This window comes from Amblyomma americanum, chromosome 7 (genome assembly GCF_052857255.1).
Source record: "Amblyomma americanum isolate KBUSLIRL-KWMA chromosome 7, ASM5285725v1, whole genome shotgun sequence".
NCBI lineage: Eukaryota > Metazoa > Arthropoda > Arachnida > Ixodida > Ixodidae > Amblyomma > Amblyomma americanum.
The window spans coordinates 48,624,725-48,645,618 of NC_135503.1; the positions used below are offsets into that span (position 1 = coordinate 48,624,725).

Below are 20,894 nucleotides of genomic sequence, written 5' to 3' on the forward strand. Positions count from 1 at the left end.
TGTTGAGCTGTATCTGTCGAAGCACGTGACTCTCCCGCACAGAAATATCAAGATGAGGGTCAGGGTACAGTTTATGACCAATGAGGAGAGCATTGTAATACGCCTTGATGGTGGCACAAAGAGGCAGTCTCGTCCCGCCCTCTGAGGATCAAAGGTGTCCGGATAAGAGTTTGATGGGCTGGCTGGTTAGCCAGCTCATTGTCTTCAATCCCTGAGTGCACAGGCATCGAACAGAGGAAGACAGGGCAAGGCTGCATCGATGCAAGTGCAGCCTCGAGTTCTATGGACATATGAGGTGGGAGTGTTTTAGATTGAATGGCACAGATGGACATGCGGGAGTCGGTGTAGATGGTATAATGAGGCACAGGTCAGAGGGAATGAAAATGTTGAAGGACGTGAAGAATGGAGAGGACCCCTAGCAAGAGAATGTCCAGGGGGTGCAGAAATGGGCTGCTGGTGTGAGGGACAGGTGTAGAAAGAAAAAAATGAAAGAGGTCCTGGTTACTAGACCCTTGAGGAGCCATATAAGAGGCATCCGTGTACGCACTCACTATTGATGTCAAAGGGGTGACTATGATGAGAGGCGGCAGCTTGTAGGTGACCAGCATGCAGGACCGCCGGCATATTGGAAAAAAGCGGAAGTATATGAAGGTAAGAAGCCTCCAGTGGGGAGAGTGTAGGAAGAGGGGCCATCTGGTTGGGGGAATAGTCGTTTGAAAAGTCATGAATGCTTTGTAATAGTAGACAGCAAACCGAGTTTGTCAAGACAGCATAATCATTGCACTTGAGGTCATTCACCTAGCAAAGCTTTACGGCAAACTGCTGTTTCGTGCCATAAATCTGCCTTATGTTTTTACAAATAGGGAGCAGAAAATTGTGGTCATTTGTTAGGCATTTGTGGCATGCTGGCAGGCCAGCTTGAGCTGTTGAGTTAGGGAAGTCAGCCTTTGTTCAGAGACGACTTAGACCTGGCGATATACGGTACTTGCTTTGTTTACTTGTGGGCCCACGATACACTATTTTGGTGCGAGTGAGGCTGCTTTCTATCAGTCTCAGTATGCATCCTGTTCACTTGTGGGAAGTGCAGTTTCATTGTCATTGTTTGCATCATTTTGAGGGGGTGAACCTTCTGTAGCTTTTGGTCCTCGAGGTAACTGGAATCCAGGTTTACGTTCCTTTCTTGCAGGTTTTGACAGTGCACTTATAATGGCGGTAATGAAGGTAACGGTAACTATTGGTTAAAGAAGCGTGCAAATTTTATCTCCAATTGCTCCTGTTACCATCTGCATCTATGTGCAAGTAATAACAGGGAGCATAGATTTCCCAACTGGAATCCAGGTTTACGCTCCTTTCTTGCATGTTTTGACAGTGCGCTTATAATGGTGGTAATGAAGCTAGGTAACTATTGGTTAAAGAAGCGTGCAAATTTTATCTCCAATTGCCCCTGTTACCATCTGCATCTATGTGCAAGTAATAACAGGGAGCATAGATTTCAGATTTTTAAGAAGACTGAGCTAGTTTTCAGCTAGTAATTGAACTGCCTGGTTGAAAGCTGTTCTGATATTCCGAGGTAGTAAGCTAGAACTGATTAGTTCTATTTCAAATTTGCTTTAATTGTATGACGTTCCCTGCTTCACAAGAAATGAAACGCTTAGCTTCATGCTTGGGCCGTCCAGCAGGCCCGGGGTGCGCTCGAAAAGCACAAGCCTCACGACCCACCACAAACGGGCCGAACGGGGGTAGTGCAGAGGAGGGCATAACCCCGGGTCGATGCTTGGCCAACGTCACGACGCCGGCATTTTCAATAAAGTTTTTCCTACCTAGCTTCATGCAGCTTCATTGCCTCATATTGGCGTGATTGACTCTGTTGACGTAAAAAAAAGTGGTAAAGGGGTTAACTTGGATTGCCTTCTCCTTTTTTTCCTTTCTCTTTGAATCACAGAGCGTCTTCATTCAGCGTCTCAGTGCTTGCAGAAAGACCCAGAAGTGGAGAATGATACGGAAGCTTCAGGATGCTGCAACAATTACATCAAGCACCCCAGCAATACCAACCACACCAGAAACAGCAACTAACCCAGAAATGCCAACCACCTCAGAAATGCCAACCACTCCAGAAATATCAGCCACCCTAACAACACCAACTGCCCCTACCACGCCAACTACACCAACCACAATGCCAACACCCTCTACTGCACAAGCAGTTATCTTTAAGCAGGAATGAAAATTGGTAGGGTTTGGACATTATGCGAGTAGTGTGGTCTTATGAAACTCTGTCTTGAATAATTGATGTTAAAAGAGTGCAAGTATTTCGAGCTATTGTTGGTTATTTTTACACCAGACCCGGTCAACTGCACTGGTGTGTTGATTTTCCTTTCTTGTGGGGTTATTGGCAAAAGACGCACTGCCATTGTGTGTTTAAATGATTTACTCTCATCACACTCGAGGCCATTCACCTAACAAAGCTTTGCCAAAATGGAAGCACTGCTATGTATGGTGAACCTAAAGATGCTGCTGCTACCTAACATAAGGCACAGTGCTAAATAGTTGAACTTGAAACTGTGTGTCATTTTGTTTTAAAGAATTGTTGATTTTAACTGCAAACAAGTTGCAGTTTGAAGACAGCATTTTAATGAGCCTGTTACACATGGTGTGTCGAGACTTTACCTGTCTTGACACATTTTCAAGTGCAGTTAGTATTTAGTTTACTAAGGAATAATTTGGTTAAGCATTAACCTCCATACTCTCCAGTTCATCCTCTCACAAAACATCCATCTATTGTTTCTGTGAAGCATGAGCTGTAAAGGCATCATTCTTGTGTAAATAAAAATGCACTGAATTTTTTTTTTCTTTTACCTGCTTGTAAAAGAATAACGAGCAAAGCTACACTTTGGCTTTGAGGCACATCATAGGCTCTGAATTGATTTCGCCTACATTGGATTCTTGTGCACCATATCTAGTTGTGTTTCACCTCCATTGAAATGTGACTATGCTATGCTCAGCAGCACAGTGTTATAGCTCCTGAGCTGTCGGAGCAGGCAACTCAGTGACAGTGGATGTGTGCACATACACCTGTACCCTTGTTGGTTTTACTGCCAGACATTGCTCTTCCTGTCTCCCAGATGCTGGCTATCATGATGGATGAAAAAAAAGAGTCTAATGGCTGCCCCTAAAGCACTTGAAGCCCTATATATCAATTGTGTCAGGGTGACATCAAACTCCTTTATCATGTGGCAAGGTTTACAGAGTTCATGACAAAGCAAGGTAAGATTCAAGGAAAACAATCGTAATATCTGCAGAATGTTCACACTGCTGTTCTTTTATATTTGAGCCAGGATATGAGCCAAGGTTCAGACAAATAAAAATTTCCAAGAGCAAGGTCACTCTGCCACCTCAATTGCCGGGAATATTTTTTTATAAAAAGACTGAGCTCTGCTTGCATTAGCTATACTTCATTATCGTTTTTCATGGGCAAAAGGCAACCTACTAGGGGAGGTAAGATGGGGACATTTCCAGTGCAAAGGTATATGGTGCTAGCCAGTTCTGAAATGTGATACTGCTGTATCACACCTTTGGCACATATGCAGTATGTTGTTTTCTTGGCTTGTAGACCAAAATAAAGTTAGTTTTGAATACAGTGCCTGTCCTCTAAGTACTCTCTTTGTGTCTTTTCTTCCATTTGCACTGTTAATTTACCTGTGAATGACATATAAACCAACTTGCCTGGCAACTTGTTTATAACAGATTAAAGGTAATTTTTGTTGACAAAAAAGGTAAGTTAAGACTCCTGTTTCAGAAGAGAACCTGGAGTGTGTGCCAGTATTTTGCCGAACCCAAAGCTTAAGCTTCGGCCATGGTAGCTGCATCTCTTTAGTGTCCGTGATCCATATGTAGATCTTGATGCATGTGAGAGTAATTTAAGCATTTCAGCAATCTATCATGTAGTATTGGGAGAAGTAGGGTTTCTGAGAAGTGAAGCTCACAGCATTGTTCATAAGTTTCATAAAAAAACCATCTTAATTGATTGTGTTGACATCTTTAAGTAGCATAGGGTGTATATACTTTTGTAAATTAGTGTGATTATGTGAAAAGCTACGTATTTTTGTTTTCTGCTTGAATCTAATTTTTTACAGGATGCCAGATGTGTCGCAACATTTCTTGCTTGATGCCATTCTTTTCATCTCAACGTGATGGAAAGATCACAACACATGTTGCTGAAAGAGATTAAGTGGACTCCAAACAATTGTGGACTTCAATCTTATGCCCAAGTTGACGTCTGGTTTTGTTCGCATGTTTAATCTGAGGATTGTGGACTTCAATCTTATGCCCAAGTTGGCGTCTGGTTTTGTTCGCATGTTTAATCTGAGGACTGTTTGTTAGACTTTTATGGTGTTCTTGAAAATCTGCGTTTTTTAGATTGTCGTGTTCACAGCTTCGTGCAAATTATTGTTGCACCAATTAGTGTTATCCCCGATGCCAGTCTGTATTGAAGTTTGATTACGCTGAGCGTCATTTGTGGCACAAAGCACTGGTATAGGGGTCATTGCACTGATTAGAATGCTATATGCATTTGTCCTTATGTTGAATAGGGAATTGGAACACATTGGGAAACTGATTTCTGGCATTTGGTGATGTACCACTTGAGTTGATGTTAGAGTGTTGACACAACATGCTGAAAATAGTGAAACCTTCCTTTCATTGCTCAGTTTGTGGAAGGCTTATGGTATGTAGTTGTATAGTTGACAGTTGTCTGTGATTTATTGTTCAGGGGGCCTGCTACTTTTGTGGGAAAGGTTGGCATTTGCTACGTCATATTATATATGCTACAAGTGCTAAAAAGTGTGTTCATTTTGAAACCTCTAAACAGACGCTAATATTGTTTTTGATTACATATATATGATGCACAAAAAGCTATACATGAAACTTCATTGTTGCTGCAGAGATTTTTTTTATTTTGAAGTAACGACAATGTTTGCTGCATGAACCACTAATGTGGTGTAGTGTGTGGTTGCATGTTTTCATCATGTTGCCATATTCCTGTTGGAATAACCAGTGAGCCATGTTATTAGCTAAGCCAGTATAACCAAGCCAAACCTAACAGACCAGTTCCATCTCTGTAAATACTATTCAACACTTTCCCATCAAAGCTTTTGCAATGACGTCATGAATGACATCACTAGTAATTAAAAACATAAATTCAAACAATTTCATTGAAGCTATTTTTCTTGAGACAAAAAAAAGAACTGCCTAAGAGTGCGTGAAACAAAGTGGATGCATTCTCCAGACTGTTATGCGACTTTCTGATAGCAAGTCAATGACAGATCATATTGGGTATCCTGCCCCTTCAGCAGCACATTTTGTGGAAACAGTTTTGATCTAGGTCAACGAAACCCATGCAATGCCTTGTCATGCACATGTAGCTTACTAACCATGTAATTGCCATGCATTCTTTGGGATATGAATTTTTCAACAAAAGGGATAATGGCAAAATTGAGCTTCTAGCAAATTTGCAATTGCATTATTCAAAATGTAGGCTTATTTTACCAAGGTTCGATTAGCTATGTAATTCCAAGATCAACTAGCTTGAAATTTTGAAAACCTCGTGTATTTTACATGTTTATCCTCTTCCTGTATGGTTGCTCATGATGCCGATTGTCCATGCCTTTCCCTCATGTCAGACCACCTCATTATTTCATGTTGTCTCATGTGTTTAGTGTGAAACACTAATGCTTGTTCTGTTTGTTTGTTTGTTTGTTTGTATGTTTGCTCACATGCACATAGTGCGTCTGAACCAAAACTGGGTTGCCTGGCTCATGGCATTTGTGACATCTTTTGCTTTATTTGTGTGACTATATGCTGTTGTGTTGTTAGAAAATTGTTTTATTACAGGACTTGCTGATCTGTTTAATGTGGTCATTTCTTTATGCATCTGTAACATTTGCTAGTGATAATATGCTGCGACCAACAACTAAGAGTCATTCAATTTTAAGCAAATCTGTAGAATAAAAAGCGTTACTGCCGGAAATGCAGAAAATGTCCTAATATTAGTCAGCTTGGAATTAACCTGTGCATTCACAGTTTGCTCTTTTGTAAAAGTCCCCTGATGGGAAAAATCGCTTGTAAATTAGGTGCCAGTTCATACAAATGGCTAAGAAAAAAGTTCATTCTCATCGCCGTGTTTGTTTTCAGTCTTATCTTGCAGTTTATTTTTGGCAACTGTTGCGCGGACAGCTTTTGATTGGCTCATAAAATCACTGTGATTACTACTTCTACGTGTTAACTGCTGCTTTTTATAATATTTAAGTCGCGTTACTAGCTCCTCCTAAGCATGTGGCACTGCTCTTTTTTTTATTTGCAGTATATATTCTGCAGCTTGAAACCAACATAAAAGAGGAGCCCGTCTGTAGTCCTGACTACAGCGCGGATTGCACCTCTGATGCCAATGACTCGGTACTCGATGGTAAGCTCTTGGTGAAGTCGGTCCTTGTGACGTCTGCTGCTCCGTCTGCTGCTCCGTATGCCTTTTCTTAATAAGAGGAAATGCACCAAAAAGAGCTTATGATGACTTTTATGTTCTCATTAAGCTGCCTGTTTGCAATGCTTGGAATGGATTAAGCTGACAATCTCTGGGAGCTCGCACTATAAGTGCCTCACGTTTGCTCAGTGTATGTTCATTGTTAGCTGCTGATGACATATTTCTTCATTGATTATGCCTGTGGCTAGCTCTGGGCATGTCAATTGCTTGAACTTGCGAGCGATTTGCAGCATAACTTGTCTAGCTCGAAATACTTTTCATGTCACAGAGACAAAGCCAGCTTTCTGACCAGAAATAATTTGCGCCATAATCAAGAGAGCCTGGAAAATGTGCCCTGTCTGCTCAGGCAAAGTGGTCCGTGCACCACTGTTGTTTTTTTATTTTTTCTAAAAAATGCAAGCAAGGCAACCTTTACCTAAAATAATTATACTTTATTATGCACAAAGCCCACATAGGGAGGTAAGGTACCTATTACACTGTGCAGCCCTTTAGTGTAATTTGACACATAAGGTGTATTTTTTTTTATCTGGATTGAACATAATATAATGTTAAGTGTAAGTGAACAAGGAATTTACTGATTTTGCATGATATACATTATCTTTGTGGGCTTGTATCTGGAATTCTGAGCTGTTGAAGCAGAGGTATGAGAAGTTTAAGTATCCTGCTGTAGTGATGCTGTTATTCTCATTGTGGTGCTTACGGATTGGCATGAACTTTCATGTGTTTATTCTACCATTCAAGGTGCTGATTCTACAGCGGTCAGCATGCCTCACTATGCTCCTGACTCCACATTTGACAGCTTGTTGCATTTTGTGTTGTTTCATGAATGCAGTAGCATTTCTGAGCATACTTCTAGCTTTGTGATTGTCTGGGCTGGCGCAATCACATTACCACATTTGCTGTGCATGCATGCAGTTTTAGGCAGTGACCACAATCTTGCAGTCCTCAGTTAGTACTCACTGTTGTGATTATGCTTGTGGAAACCTAAAGAGGAGCGATATATCTGGTGACATTCCTTTTTGTGTGACAGTTCTTTCATAAATATTCTTAAAGCATGTGTTTTGATTGATTTATGCTCCAGATGTAAATGCCGTTGATGTTAGATATGGCTTAGCTTCCTGAACAGCAAATTTCGAGAAAGATCTGCACAATTCCTGTGGTTCATATTTTAATTTTCATCAAGAACACGCTGATAGTTGCAAATAAAAAATTTTCAGTTGTGCAAAAGACCACAGCTTTGGTATATTTGCTTGTAGTCATAGTGACATTCAATTTTCACAAAGAGTTGGTGCAGCTTTTAATATTCCCTGCGATAGCAATGATGTGGTGAAACTTATGACGAGATTGTTCAACTTTCACTAGTGAGATGGCTCCATGAATTCATCGTACAAAGAGTGCAAGGTTTATCAGCGCAATACAAATGTCAGTGCACTGGTGTAGTATGCGCATTTCGTATTCAGAATGTGCACCACTGAAGTTTAGATGCCTGTGTGAAAATGAAAGTGCCAAAAGAAAACAGACGTGCAGGGTAAATGATTTTTGGCTGAAATTACTGCACAGTCCATTGGTGAAATGTGGTACTGTCTCTGAGCATGAGCTCTAAAAGGCAGTGAGAAGACTGCAACGTCAAGTTCTGCCGATTGTAATGCATGTCAAAAGATGAAGAAACCAATCATGGAAAGCATCTGATCCTTAAATGTGCTCCTGCATTTCGTTGTTAAATTGTGCTGTATATTTATTCCAAATTTTTATCTTTTAAAATAATGCACAGAGGGGCATGCTACTATTGCAGGATTTTTTATATAATGCCCAGTTCTCTCCATAAGTGCAGACTACAAGCAAGAGTTTTAATGGTACAACACCTGGAAGGTACCTTTTAACATAACTGTTGATATAGTATTTCCTAAAATTTTTAACATCCCACTAAGGTGAAGACAGGGAAAGTCAACAGCATACAGATTTTGCAACTGTGTTATCCTTAACTGGCATAACAGGTTATTCCAGGTGTTCAGGTTGTGCTCAGGAGACTTGGAATGCACTTTTATTTTTGCTATCACTTTCAGATATACCGTATCTCGTGCAAAAGCAATGAAGTATCAAAAGCTATTCTTATCGCTTTATTCCTGGAGAACATGTCACCAGGAATGGTTTTGGTCCATCAATGTGCCATTACATCCCATGAGCAGAGCAGGCTAAAATATAATGTGAGCCGCAGTATTTGTAATCTCACTAATGCGATGGTTAAGGTGAAAATGGCTGCTGTTAGGTTGCTGTTAAGTTGCTGTGAAGTTACTGTGCCATATCCTCCTGCCATAGCGAAGTGCAAGGTGAAATTGGGCTGCTGTCATGTTATCTCTGGGCTGTTTTCAGGTTCTGATGCCGAACTCACACCTGATACGGCAACACAACAGTACAGAGAAAAGCTTGATGCAGTAAGAATGCGTTTTTATTTTTCTTGTCTTCAGATATGCTGCAGGGGGCACTTGGCTTGTTATCTTTATCACCTGCCCCCCCCCCCCCCCCCCAAAAAAAAAAGTTGTGCAGTCTGTGGCACTTGTATTCGTTAGGCAGTGCACACTTAATAAGTTATTGCAGTAAGGCTTTCTTGTTGCTGTTTTATTTTACACCTTTCTTATCTTCTTTTGAAGTCTATAGTGGTGTGTAAACAATTCCAATTGGGCACCAAAGATAGCAATAGTACACTGCATTGAGACGACATATGTCTGTCATGTGGAAAATGACCACTGGTGCAGGTGCATGCTGCAGCACAGGATGGTGTTGTACATAACATGTTTTGTTTTGAACTGAAAAGGTAGCGAGAGTAAAATGAACCGTAGAGCAGCATTTGAAATATCTGCGTGTGGGCAAGATGTTAATATGCCTCAGTTTGAAAATTAGTGCCGTAATAGACATCAAAAGTAGTACAAGGGAATTTTTACTCTTGCAGCTACCAGACCAGACAGGGCTAACATGAATGATCAACTCCAACATGCTTAAAGCGGGGAAGAGGGTCTTAGAAAAAAATTTTTATTAATGAAGTCACAATTATGAAATATTCAGGGAACAGGCATTTTTGCGTGCTGATTCCAAATATGGAATTTAATTTCATGTGCAGCAATTTCTTGAGCACTTATGCAATATGTTATGTAACTTTTTGTGGGGAGCTTTCAAGAAATCCTGCTGCAGGGAACTTTCTAAAATGCATGCCATTGGTTTTTCTTGACATTAAGCTATGCAATAAAGCTAAAATTACCATCCTGCCTGTCATAGAAGTTGAGTTATAGAATTTTGAAGTTGACACTTCAGAAACAGGAACACAAATTTTTCTTCCCGTTTTTGAAGTACGAAATTCAAAACCCTGTAACTCAACTTCTATGAATAGGCAGGATAATAATTTTACCCTTATTGCATAGCTTGTTGTCAAGACAAGCGGATGGCATACATTCTAGCAAGGTCCCTGCAGCAAAATTTCGTTAAAGCTCTCCACAAAAAGTTACATAACATATTATATCAATTCCACAAGGATTTGTTGTACATTAAATTAAATTCCATATTTGGAATCAGCACGTAAAAATACATGTTCCCTGAAGATTTCATAATTGTGACTTCATTAATAAATTTTTTTTTTTCTAAGACCAGCTTCCCTCCTTGAAGCATTTGAGAGCCTTGAACACTATGATAGAAAGCACAGCCTCGTTTTTCATTGGTTATCTCTTCAGGCTTATACCATTGTTGTGCATTGTGTGCTCTCTTCTCTTTGAGAGACCATGCACTATACTCTGGCATAATTAACTTCCCAGAGAGCTGATAAACTTATTTTCTGTGCAAATCGGTCTTCTATTAATTAGGGTGCGGTTGGGTCGAATTTTAGCTTAACTTTCTGCAAAGTATGTAGTTACACTTATTTCAAAATTGCTGCTGGCTGTTCTTTTTTTCTTCAGATATATTTTTCAGTCTGTCTCATGATGAATAGTAGAAGTTGACATTGTAGAAATGCCGTATTAGGAGGTATATAGTTTTTTCAGGTGCATATATGCAGAACCGCGTAACAAAGCAAGGCGAAACCAAAACATGACTTTGGTGCCATATTTACGCTATCCTTTCTGCCTGTCCCCTCACCTCTTTCATTTCTCCAGTCTGTCTGCTATCCCTCTATTTCCGTTGCCCCAGCTCAGGTGCTTCCCACAGCGATGGCAGATGCGTGGGCTAGGAAAAATCTTTTTCTTCCTTTTCATAATTATTTTTAAATTAACCACTACTACTACTATTTATGCAGTCTAAAAAAAATCTTCCAACTAAGCCGTGACATCAGCCTTGGAGCCATGGACGTTTGTTACACAGCCTAATGGTGAATTTCAAGATGCATGTGGTCTGCTACAAAAGCTGTGAAAAGCCAGCATTCAAACTCGCTCTAATATTTTTCTGGCTGTTGCACCCTTTTGCAGGCGAACCTCCGAACTTGGTCTCCATATGGCCTGTTCCCAAATCTTTCGTCATTTGTTCAGCCTCTCCTGCATGGTGCCCCTATGTCAGCAAAAAAGCACAAGGCCCTGTCATGCAAGCTGCGTGATGAAATCATCCAGTTCCTGAAGTGAGTGTGGCACCACAATAATCTACTGTCATCCGTTCTTGGTCATCCTTCAGGACATTGTGTACGGGGGTCCAAAAGGTCATTTCTAATCCTTTTTAACTTTGATTGACCGATTGTTATTTCAGACTGCATGCTATACATTGTAATCTTGTTTAGCTTTCAGTAGCAGGCTTGTTCGTTTACTTTGCATGTGGAAGATATTTACTAAACAAACTCACCCCCACCACCTTGTCTGCTTGGAGTCTGGTTTGAAGAGCCTGCTGAGTTTTTAAAGCCGCCTGTCTTTGGACATGTGTATCTTGTAATCCGTGAACGTAAGTTTTTTGATGATTTTATTACTAGGAATGACATAGTATAGTTGGTTAAAAGTGCTTTGCCCCCAATACACACAGAGCATGTCTGAAGTTGTGAGCAGAGATGTGAAACCGGCTAAGTGATGTAATCATTGGAGTTTCTTGTTTCCGTGGCGCCACCAGCCGTTCTTGGTTTGTCAGTCTGGTGTGAAACTCAGCCTGGGTTAAGCTGCAACTGTCTCCATTTGTTTTGTTTCCACACCAACCTTGCTGATGTCTGTAGGTGGAGTATGAGTGCAAGCGGTGCAAGCATGAGTTAAGATGCACACTCGTCACGCCAGCATTCAGCGCAGCCTTAATCTGTACAGACACTTGCTGCTATGACATCGTCTCTCAGTACCTTCCCCAAGAAGAGCTAGCGGTGCAGTGAATTGCTGCTGTGAAGCCGTACTCTTTTCACCCATTAAAAACAGTTCACTTGGATGATTTCCACGATGACTACCATTATAGAGCTGCTACGTATTGCATAGTGAGCTATACAGTAGTTGTATGTAATGGCCATCGCCTGGTGCACGCTTCTGGCTGGACTAGCTGACCTCAGGCTGCTGTTGGAAGAAATGTGTGTATTTATTTTATTGAATGGATAGTTATTAAAAACTGAAGGTAGCATGTAACATTACTGTTGTTCACTGTAATTGATCACATCCAGGTCACATAAGCCCAAAGAGAATTAAGAAGCTAAAAGAGGACCTAGGTGTGACCAACATCATTTCCTTCCTGTGTCTACCTGATACCTGAAATGTTTTCAGGTCTGCAGGCACTCTGGTTCCCTTTTTGAGACTAGTGTGTGGCTGCTTTCTTAAGTACCCTTATTTTTAACCCTTAATCTTACACAAAGATTATGAAAAGCATGCATACATGCCAATCATTTTGAAATGCCACGATGTTACAAATGTTTTTCTCCAAGCTTGGAATTATTAAGTTTTTTTGTACATTAACATTTGCAACCCACCTGCTTTAATGCTTTGAGGTGCAATGAAGGTGAGTAATAAAGAAATTAAATAATAAATAATTTTTAGCTGTCATCTTGCCTCTGCTACTGCGTTTATGGCAGCATCTGAGGGGCCTAGAGGCTCAAGGGTGTATAGGGGAATTCCAACATCAAGAACAGTCCACAAGCATGGAATTTGTTGTCAGAATGACCGTGAATGCAAAGCAGTAGTAAGCGTGTCACCTGCTAGTGCCCCAGTTTCTTGCACAGGTACCAATTTTGACATAATAGTAGTTTTGGTCAGTCGTAGACAGCAGCCATAGTGTAAGCGTAGGGTTTGGCCGCGATCACACATTTTCTGATAATTACAAATGTTTGCATGTGTTTTCTCCAATGAAATTCTTGTTCAAGAGGAAAGAACACATCCGATTTAAATTTCAACTCATTTTCTGGAGGAGCTTCTCAGCTTCCATTTAATAAGCAGCACATATTTTGTGTCAAGCAAGGGTGAGTCGAGAGTGTTGGATGCTGTCTTCACGTGATTTATTTCATTTCACATGTGCAGTGACCACAAGTTGATCCAGCACAACAACTCATCAGCCATGCGCTGGGCATACTGTGCATTGGGCCGGTCCTTGGCTACAAGGTATCCCTGCATGGCCTGGGAACATGCCACACCAGGCACCAAGAGTTACAGCCGGAAGAAAAACCGCTGGGTAAGTTGAAGATTGCATTGCAAATATTCTGTGTGAAATAAAAAACAACCTAACTTTTCCACATACATACAGGAGCTTGCCATCATCTTATTTGACAGCAGGTGTGAAAGCCATCTGTCGTAAGAACTTGGCTCAGATTCTAGTGTAAATATATGCTTGGCCAGCTTCAACAATTTTATTGTCTGTTTTATGGCTTCCCACAAACTGAAACCGCTGTCACGTGGGAACTTTTGATCCAAATTGAGTCAGTTAAGATCAAGCTCAGCGCGGGTTTGGGATTGCTGAAGCTTCAACTGCAGTCAGGCCGATCCTGCTCGACGCCAGCTGATTCCTGAAGCATATTTGAAGTTTTCATTCCAGATCAAGGAGTTGCCATCTCACTCTGGAAATAGTAAAGTTCTGATAAATGGCCAAACTACTTGCCTATGCATAATTTGAAAATTATACCGCAATATCGATCAAAAGTGCCTTCTGTTTAGTTTTCGTTCATTACAAACTAATTCATTTGCTACGTATATATTGTCACGGTTTGCTTGACGTAGAGGCCAGCGGCGAGCACAGGCGGTGATAGCAGGAGCACAAGAACACAGGAACAGGCAGGTCCTCCAGCAGCAGCGTCGTCGTCGGCACGCGGCAATCGCGCTTCAACTTTCTCTTTCTTCGCTACACTACCTCCCCCTATAAAGAAGAATCATCCCGATGCTAACACAAGAGGAAAAAAACACTTGGTGGAAAACCACACAGGGGCCCAGAAATCTTGCTGGCCGATATAGAATGCAGTGGGAAATGCAGGTGATTATTGCGCGTAGTACGGCTTAAGTCGGACAATGTGCACAATTTCAGGGCGGGGTGAACGACGAGATGACGGTCGCATTTCTTCGGGCAGCACCTCGTAGTTCAGGTCACCGATGCGGCGAAGAACCATATACGGGCCAAAGTAGCGCTTCATGAGTTTCTCGGAGGCACCTCGATGGCGTACCGGCGTCCACACCCAGACCTTGTCCCCAGGGTAAAAATGGATGTCACGTCGACGGAGATTGTACCGACGAAAGTCTGTATGCTGTTGGTGCTGGAGGCGGAGTTGAGCGAGTTGCCGAGCTTTCTCCGCGTGCTCGCAGACTAGATGGTCATCATCGACTGCATAGACAGACGGCTCGTGTGGCAACATAGCGTCAAGCATCGCGATGACCTGTCTGCCATGCACCAGTTGAAAAGGGGACATACCGTTCGTCTCCTGGACAGCGGTATTATACGTGAATGTAACGTAGGGCAGTACCTCGTCCCAACTGCGATGTGCGACGTCCACATACATGCCGATTATGTCAGCCATCGTCTCGTTCAGCCTTTCCGTCAGCCCATTGGTTTGCGGGTGGTACGCCGTAGTTCGGTGGTGGCTGGTGCAGCTGAGACGGCGGATCTCCTCTGTGAGCTGGTCCAGAAACGTGGCACCCTGGTCAGTGATCAAAATGGCAGGGGCACCGTGACGGAGCACAATACACTAAAAAAAAACTGAGCTGCCTCAGCAGCCGTCGCTGACAGAAGTGCTCGCGACTCAGCGTATCTGGTTGGGTAGTCGGTGGCTATGATAATGTACCTGTTACCCGACTTCGACGTTGGAAATGGGCCGAGAAAGTCCATTCTGATTGTGTGGAACGGAACATGCGTGCGGTGGGTCAAGCGGCTGGAGGAGTCCAGCTGGTCGTGTAGAAGGCCTTTTCCGCCTTTGGCACTATCGACAAGTTTTTACGTAAGTGGCTGACGTACTTAGGAAGTTGCGGCCAATAATACTTTTCTCGAATACGTGCAAGTGTTCGGCTGTAGCCAGGGTGACCAACTGTAGGATCATCGTGACAAGCTTCGGCCACCTCGGCGCGCAAGTCTTCTGGCGCAACAAGGAGCCATGACTTCAGGCTGCTGTCGAAGTTCTGCTTGTACAATATGCCGTGCAGAATCCGGAACGTCGGCAGAATACGCAGGGAAACGCGGGGCACCACGTCTTCGTGACCTTCTAGGTGCGCCATCAGCGAAGAGCAGTGTAGTGAAGAGAAAGTTGAAGCGCAATTGCCGCGTGCCGATGATGACGCTGCTGCTGGCGGACCTGCCTGTTCCTGTGTTCTGTGCTCCTGCTATCACCACCTATGATCGATGTTGGTAGCTTCAGCGACGAATTCGGCCACTGTGGTAGGAGGATTGCGGATGAGGCCTCCAAAGATGTCATTCTGGACACCCCTCATCAAGGCCCGCACCTTTTCTTCAGTAGCCCGAGGGTCAGCGCGGGCACTCAGAAGCACTACGTTTTCGCCGAAACTTCTCACGCTCTCGATGGGAGCCTGGATATGAGCGTGGAGCAGATCTTCAGCATGCTGTCGCCGGTGCTGGTTTTCGAATGTGCGTACGTACCACCTCGCTCTTGCACGTCTCCCATGATGTTAGCGAAGCCTCGTGGTTCTCGAACCAGTATTTCGCTGTGGCATCTAAGGAGAAGTGCAGGTTCTGCAGACATTGGTCGGGTGTCCGTCCATTATGTCGAGCTACCCGTTCATAGTGCTGGAACCAGTCTTCAACATCATCAAGTCCATCGCCACGGAACGGGGTGACAGATCTTGGAGTGACAGGCACATAGACGATCCTCGGCCCAATCGCGGGGTCGGTTTGTTGTAACTGGGAAGGCATGGTGGCGTTGATCCTAGATGTCCTCGATCCCTGGGGCAAGAGTCCGAATTCCGGCGCTTGGCCTTGCTGACGTCGGCTAGCGCGAGTCTCTGTTTCTCCCGAGGGCTCCAGGAAAACCCGAGGGCCAGGACTTAGTACCGGGCTCGAATTGCGAGGCGGGGTGCATTGCATGAGATGCGTTACCCAGCACCTACACCAAATGTCACGGCTTGCTTGACGTAGAGGCCAGTGGTGAGCACAGGTGGTGATAGCAGGAGCACAAGAACACAGGAACAGGCAGGTCCGCCAGCAGCAGCGTCGTCATCGGCACGTGGCAATCGCGATTCAACTTTCTCTTCGCTACAATATTTACAGATGCATGCAGTGCAGCAACATGGCGTGTAGCAGACCAGTTCCTTAAGCACGGTTCAGCAGGAATGTGCAGCAATACTGCCTGTCAAGCACACTCGAAATTTCGGTTGGGATCAGACTCATTCAAGGCCAGAAGTGCCCATATGACAGCGTTATGCACAGCCGTAACAGTTGTATGCCTCACAATGCTTCCCAAATGCCAACTCATCACAGCTATACTGAGCCACATCACATGGCTTGACAGCCCGGAATCACTGTTTTAAGGTGTGCATAAGAGGTCATGTGCCTGCATTTTTGCTTGGAACATGTACTTTTAAGCTGTCTGAGAAGTTTCTTAATTTATGCTACTGAGGTGAGAACTGGTTTTCAGATGTGCGAGAACATTCAAGGGACTTTGAGGACAAGTCCGTTCAATTTTGTTCTCAGGAAATTTTCAGTTGCTTGGCATTTTGCGACTCTTTTCACGTTCATTCGGCAGAAAAAGACAAAGTTTGGAGTAGGAAATTAAAATTTTTGCACCGATGGATTATGGCTCAGTCACTAGCGCACCTGCTGGTCTTGCAGCTGAGAGATCAGTGATTTTATTCTTTGCTTAATTAACCAGCCACTTCATTGCTAATTTGACTGATGACCAGCAACAGACCGTCTTTGATTGAGACTGAAAAATTATTAGACTCCCTTGGAACTGGATGATGATTCAAATTTACAAGAGAACCATAAAACTCTGCAGGAGGTTGGCTTAAACCTTTCTCTTTCTACCTGTAAGCACCTGCTGTAAGAATATGAGAGAAATTGACATGAGACTTCTTTAGCAGCTTGCAGTGGTCATCAAACACTTGATGATTCGAGTCCATGAACAATATTTTTTAATGTAGTGAGAACGGCACAGATTTTGCGACGGAGACAGCTGTTAAGGGCACGTTTTCCAGATCTATGGAGTTGGCTTTGGTGATGTTGCTATAACACTGCAGTGCACCGTACTGCATAGAACCACACTGAGTGGCATGAACACAATGGCATTACAGGCATTCTGCCATAAAAAAAGGCAAACAATAATGTTTGGTATTGGTATGTTGTGTTTAATGTCCTGAAACAACAGATGGTCTGTGAGGTGACCCACCGCGGTGGCTCAGTGGTTAGGGCGCTCGACTGCTGATCCGGAGTTTTTGGATTTGAACCCGATCGCGACGGCAGCGTTTTGATGGAGGTGAAACGCATAGGCGCCCATGTGCTGTGCGATGTCAGTGCACATTAGAGATCCCCACGTGGCCGAAAAATTATTCCCTACCACACCTCTTTCTTCCTTTCTTTCACTCCCTCCTTTATCCCTTCCCTTATGTGGTTCAGGTGGAGGTTCAGGTGGCTGTTCAGGTGTCCCCCGATATGTGAGAGATACTGTGTTGTTTCTTTTCCCCAAAAACCAATTTCTAATTTCCTATGAGGTGCAGTGTAGTGGAGGGCTCCAGATGAATTTATGTTACCTGTGGTGACAGTGGAGGGCTCCGGATGAATTTAGACCACCTGGGGTTCTGTAACGTGAACTGACATTACTCGCACATTGATGTAGTATTTGCATTTTACCTCCAATGAAATGTAACAAACAGTATTCGTATATTCACTACTGCAAACAGCTGTCACTAAATTTCGCATTACACAGTCGTAACTGTCCCGAGTTATTTTCTTCGCAGAGCCAATGATTTGTTCACATTTCTTCCGGACAATACAAGAAAATTTTTCCTAGATGCTATAGCTTGTTTCTTTTAATTTGAGTTTAAAATTGAGTTTACTAGTGATGGTATAATGGTGTCTGAGTAACAACCTAGACTTTGCCCTATTTCTTTCCAATTGTAGGTGATGTCTAAATGATTGCAGCAATGACAAGTGATTATAATTCTTTGGACAGGGAAAAAGTCTCAAATATGCTAGTGTCAGAAAAGCCATAAGATATAATGCTGTTAAAGTGTGATTTGTTTTCAGCATCATCTAGACTGGGTTTAGGGTCAGAGGTTAGGTGATACAAGTGGGTGACATAGCTTTTTTTTTTCTCAATTCTGTTTGGGATGATGCGAGGTTCTGGCAGCTGCTTTATACTGCACTTAAGCACTTCTTAATTTGGATATTATTTAGTTTATGGTTCTTTACTTGATGTTAAAGTCTTCTACTTCAGAAATTAGTTGGGACTGACCAGAGGTTAGCTTCTGCATTTAGAAGTGTAGCAGCTAAGTTAGGACGTGACTTAGTTTCTGTGTCACGTTGCAACACAAGCAAGAAATTTATATCAATTCATTGCATGACTATAAAAATGCAACTTTGCAGGCTCTGCTTCTCTACTAAACAGCTGTCAGTTGATTTCCTAGCAAAGCTGTCTTCAGAAAAATTAAGGCGGCTTTCTAATGGTGCTTAACAGCAGTTATGCAGTTCCAGCATGAAGAAACACGTTTATGATGAGTCTTGTGCACTGTGAAGTGAAACAGTGTGTAAACCAAATTGTTTGTTTTCAAGCCAAAGCAATGTGACAAGGAGTTATAAAATTAGCAAAAGGAAAAAAAGATTGTGCACATGGATATAAAATGTAGTGCTGTGAAAAATAATGAACGTTTTGTAACAGACAGCAAGCAGAGTTTCATTTCACTCGAAAGCTGAACACTTGGCAAAGCTTTATGACAGTGCGCTGTTTCTTTCCATATAGAATTAGCATTTAATGGTTACAACTAAAGTGAGAACAGGAAATTCTGGTCATCTCAGCCAAATGTGGCAAGCTGAAAGGTCAGCTGGTGCTGTGGGCTTGACTTATATTCAGAGTTGACTTATACATAGAAATCTACAATAGCTGTTTTGTTTGCTTGTAAGAACTGCAATTCATCATCATTGTTTGCAGCACTTTGAGTGGATGAACCATCCATAGTTTCTTGTCGAGGAGGTAACTGGAACCAGGTTACTCTGTAGCAGCGCTGGCATCGCCAGTGGCGCTGATGAAGATGAAGCTAGGAGCACGGCCTCGCTCGCTCAGAACAGAACACATTCAGCAGCCGGCCTGGCCAGCAACGTCGGCAGCCCGCTTCGCCAGCTCACCAGCCGCGGCTGTTGGCATTTCCAATAAATATGGATCACCATCTACGAGTCTTCTTCCTTGCATGTTTTGTCAACACATTTGCAGTTGTGATGATAACGAAGCTAATGAGAATGGCAGAAGAAGCATTAAGACATTATCTTTCAAATATTTTGTTTCTGACCATGGTTCCTGGGATAGTCTGCAGGTAGTAACGTGTAAATATTTTCAGTTTCTAAGAAAACCGAGTAATTTGTTTCTCACTGCTTTTCTGCTAATAATTGATTTCATAGGTTGAAAGCTGTTCTAAAACCCAGAGTTTGCTAGCTAGAGTTCAGCATTTCTCTTTAAAATTTACTGTAATTTTATGACTTGACTTTAATACTTTCATTGTGTGAGGCATTCAGCTTCACTGCCCCGACTTGCCTTGAATGATTCTGTTGACGTAAAAAGAAATATTAAAGCAAATGACTGTTTGCCTCATTTCTTTTTTTGTATTCTGAATCGCAGAGCGTCTTCATTCAGCGTCTCGCTGCTACCAGAAAGGCCCAGAAGTGGAAGGTGATGCGAATGCTTCAGGATGCAAACAGTACAATGACTAAACCAACCACCCAGACCACCCGGATGACATCAACCACATGAGCTACCTGTGCTTCTCCAGAAGCTAGCACTATGCAGGAATGAAAATTGGAAAGCTTGTGGTTGTCATGCTAGCATTGAGGCGCAGTATGTATGTTTGTCTTAGATTCAATAAGGAATGTTAAAGGAATACAAATATTTCCGAATAATATTGGGTATTTTCTGCACCATACTTAGTCAGCTACATTTGTGTGCTGATTGTTCTTTCATGTGGTGTTGTTGGAAAACTATGCACTGCCATAATGTGCTGAAATTTTTTTCTAATCTGTAGCAAGTTGGAGCATTTCTTGTAATTTCTGCAATGTGTTGGGCTGACCAAAATGGAAGCACTGTTATGTATGGCACACCCAAGAGTCAGAAGATGCTACTGCTACCAACATGTGGTACAGTGCTTACCAGTTGACAGCTTTTCTGCTGTTGAGTCAGTGTCTTGTAAGAAGTTAAATTTTTACTTCAGACAAGTTGGAAATAACGATAGTATCTAGGTGAACCAGGCACATATGGTGTTCCACATCTCCACTTTGTGTGTTGTTTTTAAGTCCAGTTATTTAGGTTACTCAGAAAAACTCTGGTTAAACATTAACCTCTCTGCTCTGCAACTGTATCTTCAAAACTCCAGTCTGTTATGTCTATGAACCAAAAATTGTATAGGCATTGTTTCTTGATAAATAAAGATGAGCTGATTTTTCTTTCTTTTGCCTGTTTCTAAAAGAATGTTTTTTTTTTTTACATATGCCAACACTACACTTTGGCTCTGGGCCATGCCATAGGCTGTGAATTGATTTCAATCACATTTGGCCCTTCACTGTGTACCGTACTGCCGCGAACTTTGCGGTATCCGTTTTCCCGAATCTGCCCAGCAAGACTGTGCACATAATCTTCAGTTTGCGCGACCACTACGTTCTTACTTCCAAGCCTTGTCAGCGCCACACGCCTGTTAGCCGATGACTCGCGAAAGAGCGATAAGGCAGGCACAAAATGTGCTCGGTCTACGGCTCTGCTCTGCCTTTTCCTTGCGAAGGACATTGGTAAACATCATTCGAAGCTCAGCTTTGAACA

The 20,894-nt window shown here is 42.6% G+C and overlaps 2 protein-coding genes across 2 annotated transcripts in view; both read left to right on the forward strand.

The window, feature by feature from the left end:
- LOC144099050 (uncharacterized) overlaps positions 1-3,634 on the forward strand; it is a 21,896-nt gene extending 18,262 nt beyond the window's left edge. The window contains exon 6 of the mRNA XM_077632075.1: positions 1,943-3,634. Coding sequence (XP_077488201.1) covers positions 1,943-2,221 — 279 coding nt within the window. The 3' untranslated portion in view covers positions 2,222-3,634. The remainder of the gene's footprint in view (positions 1-1,942) is intronic.
- Positions 3,142-20,527, forward strand: LOC144099049 (uncharacterized). Its single transcript, XM_077632074.1, has 6 exons — positions 3,142-3,261; positions 6,356-6,457; positions 8,903-8,964; positions 10,978-11,123; positions 12,973-13,123; positions 19,707-20,527. Exons 1-6 carry the CDS (start codon positions 3,249-3,251, stop codon positions 19,836-19,838), a joined length of 606 nt encoding a protein of 201 aa, XP_077488200.1. The 5' UTR covers positions 3,142-3,248; the 3' UTR covers positions 19,839-20,527.
- The last annotated feature ends 367 nt before the right edge of the window (positions 20,528-20,894 follow it).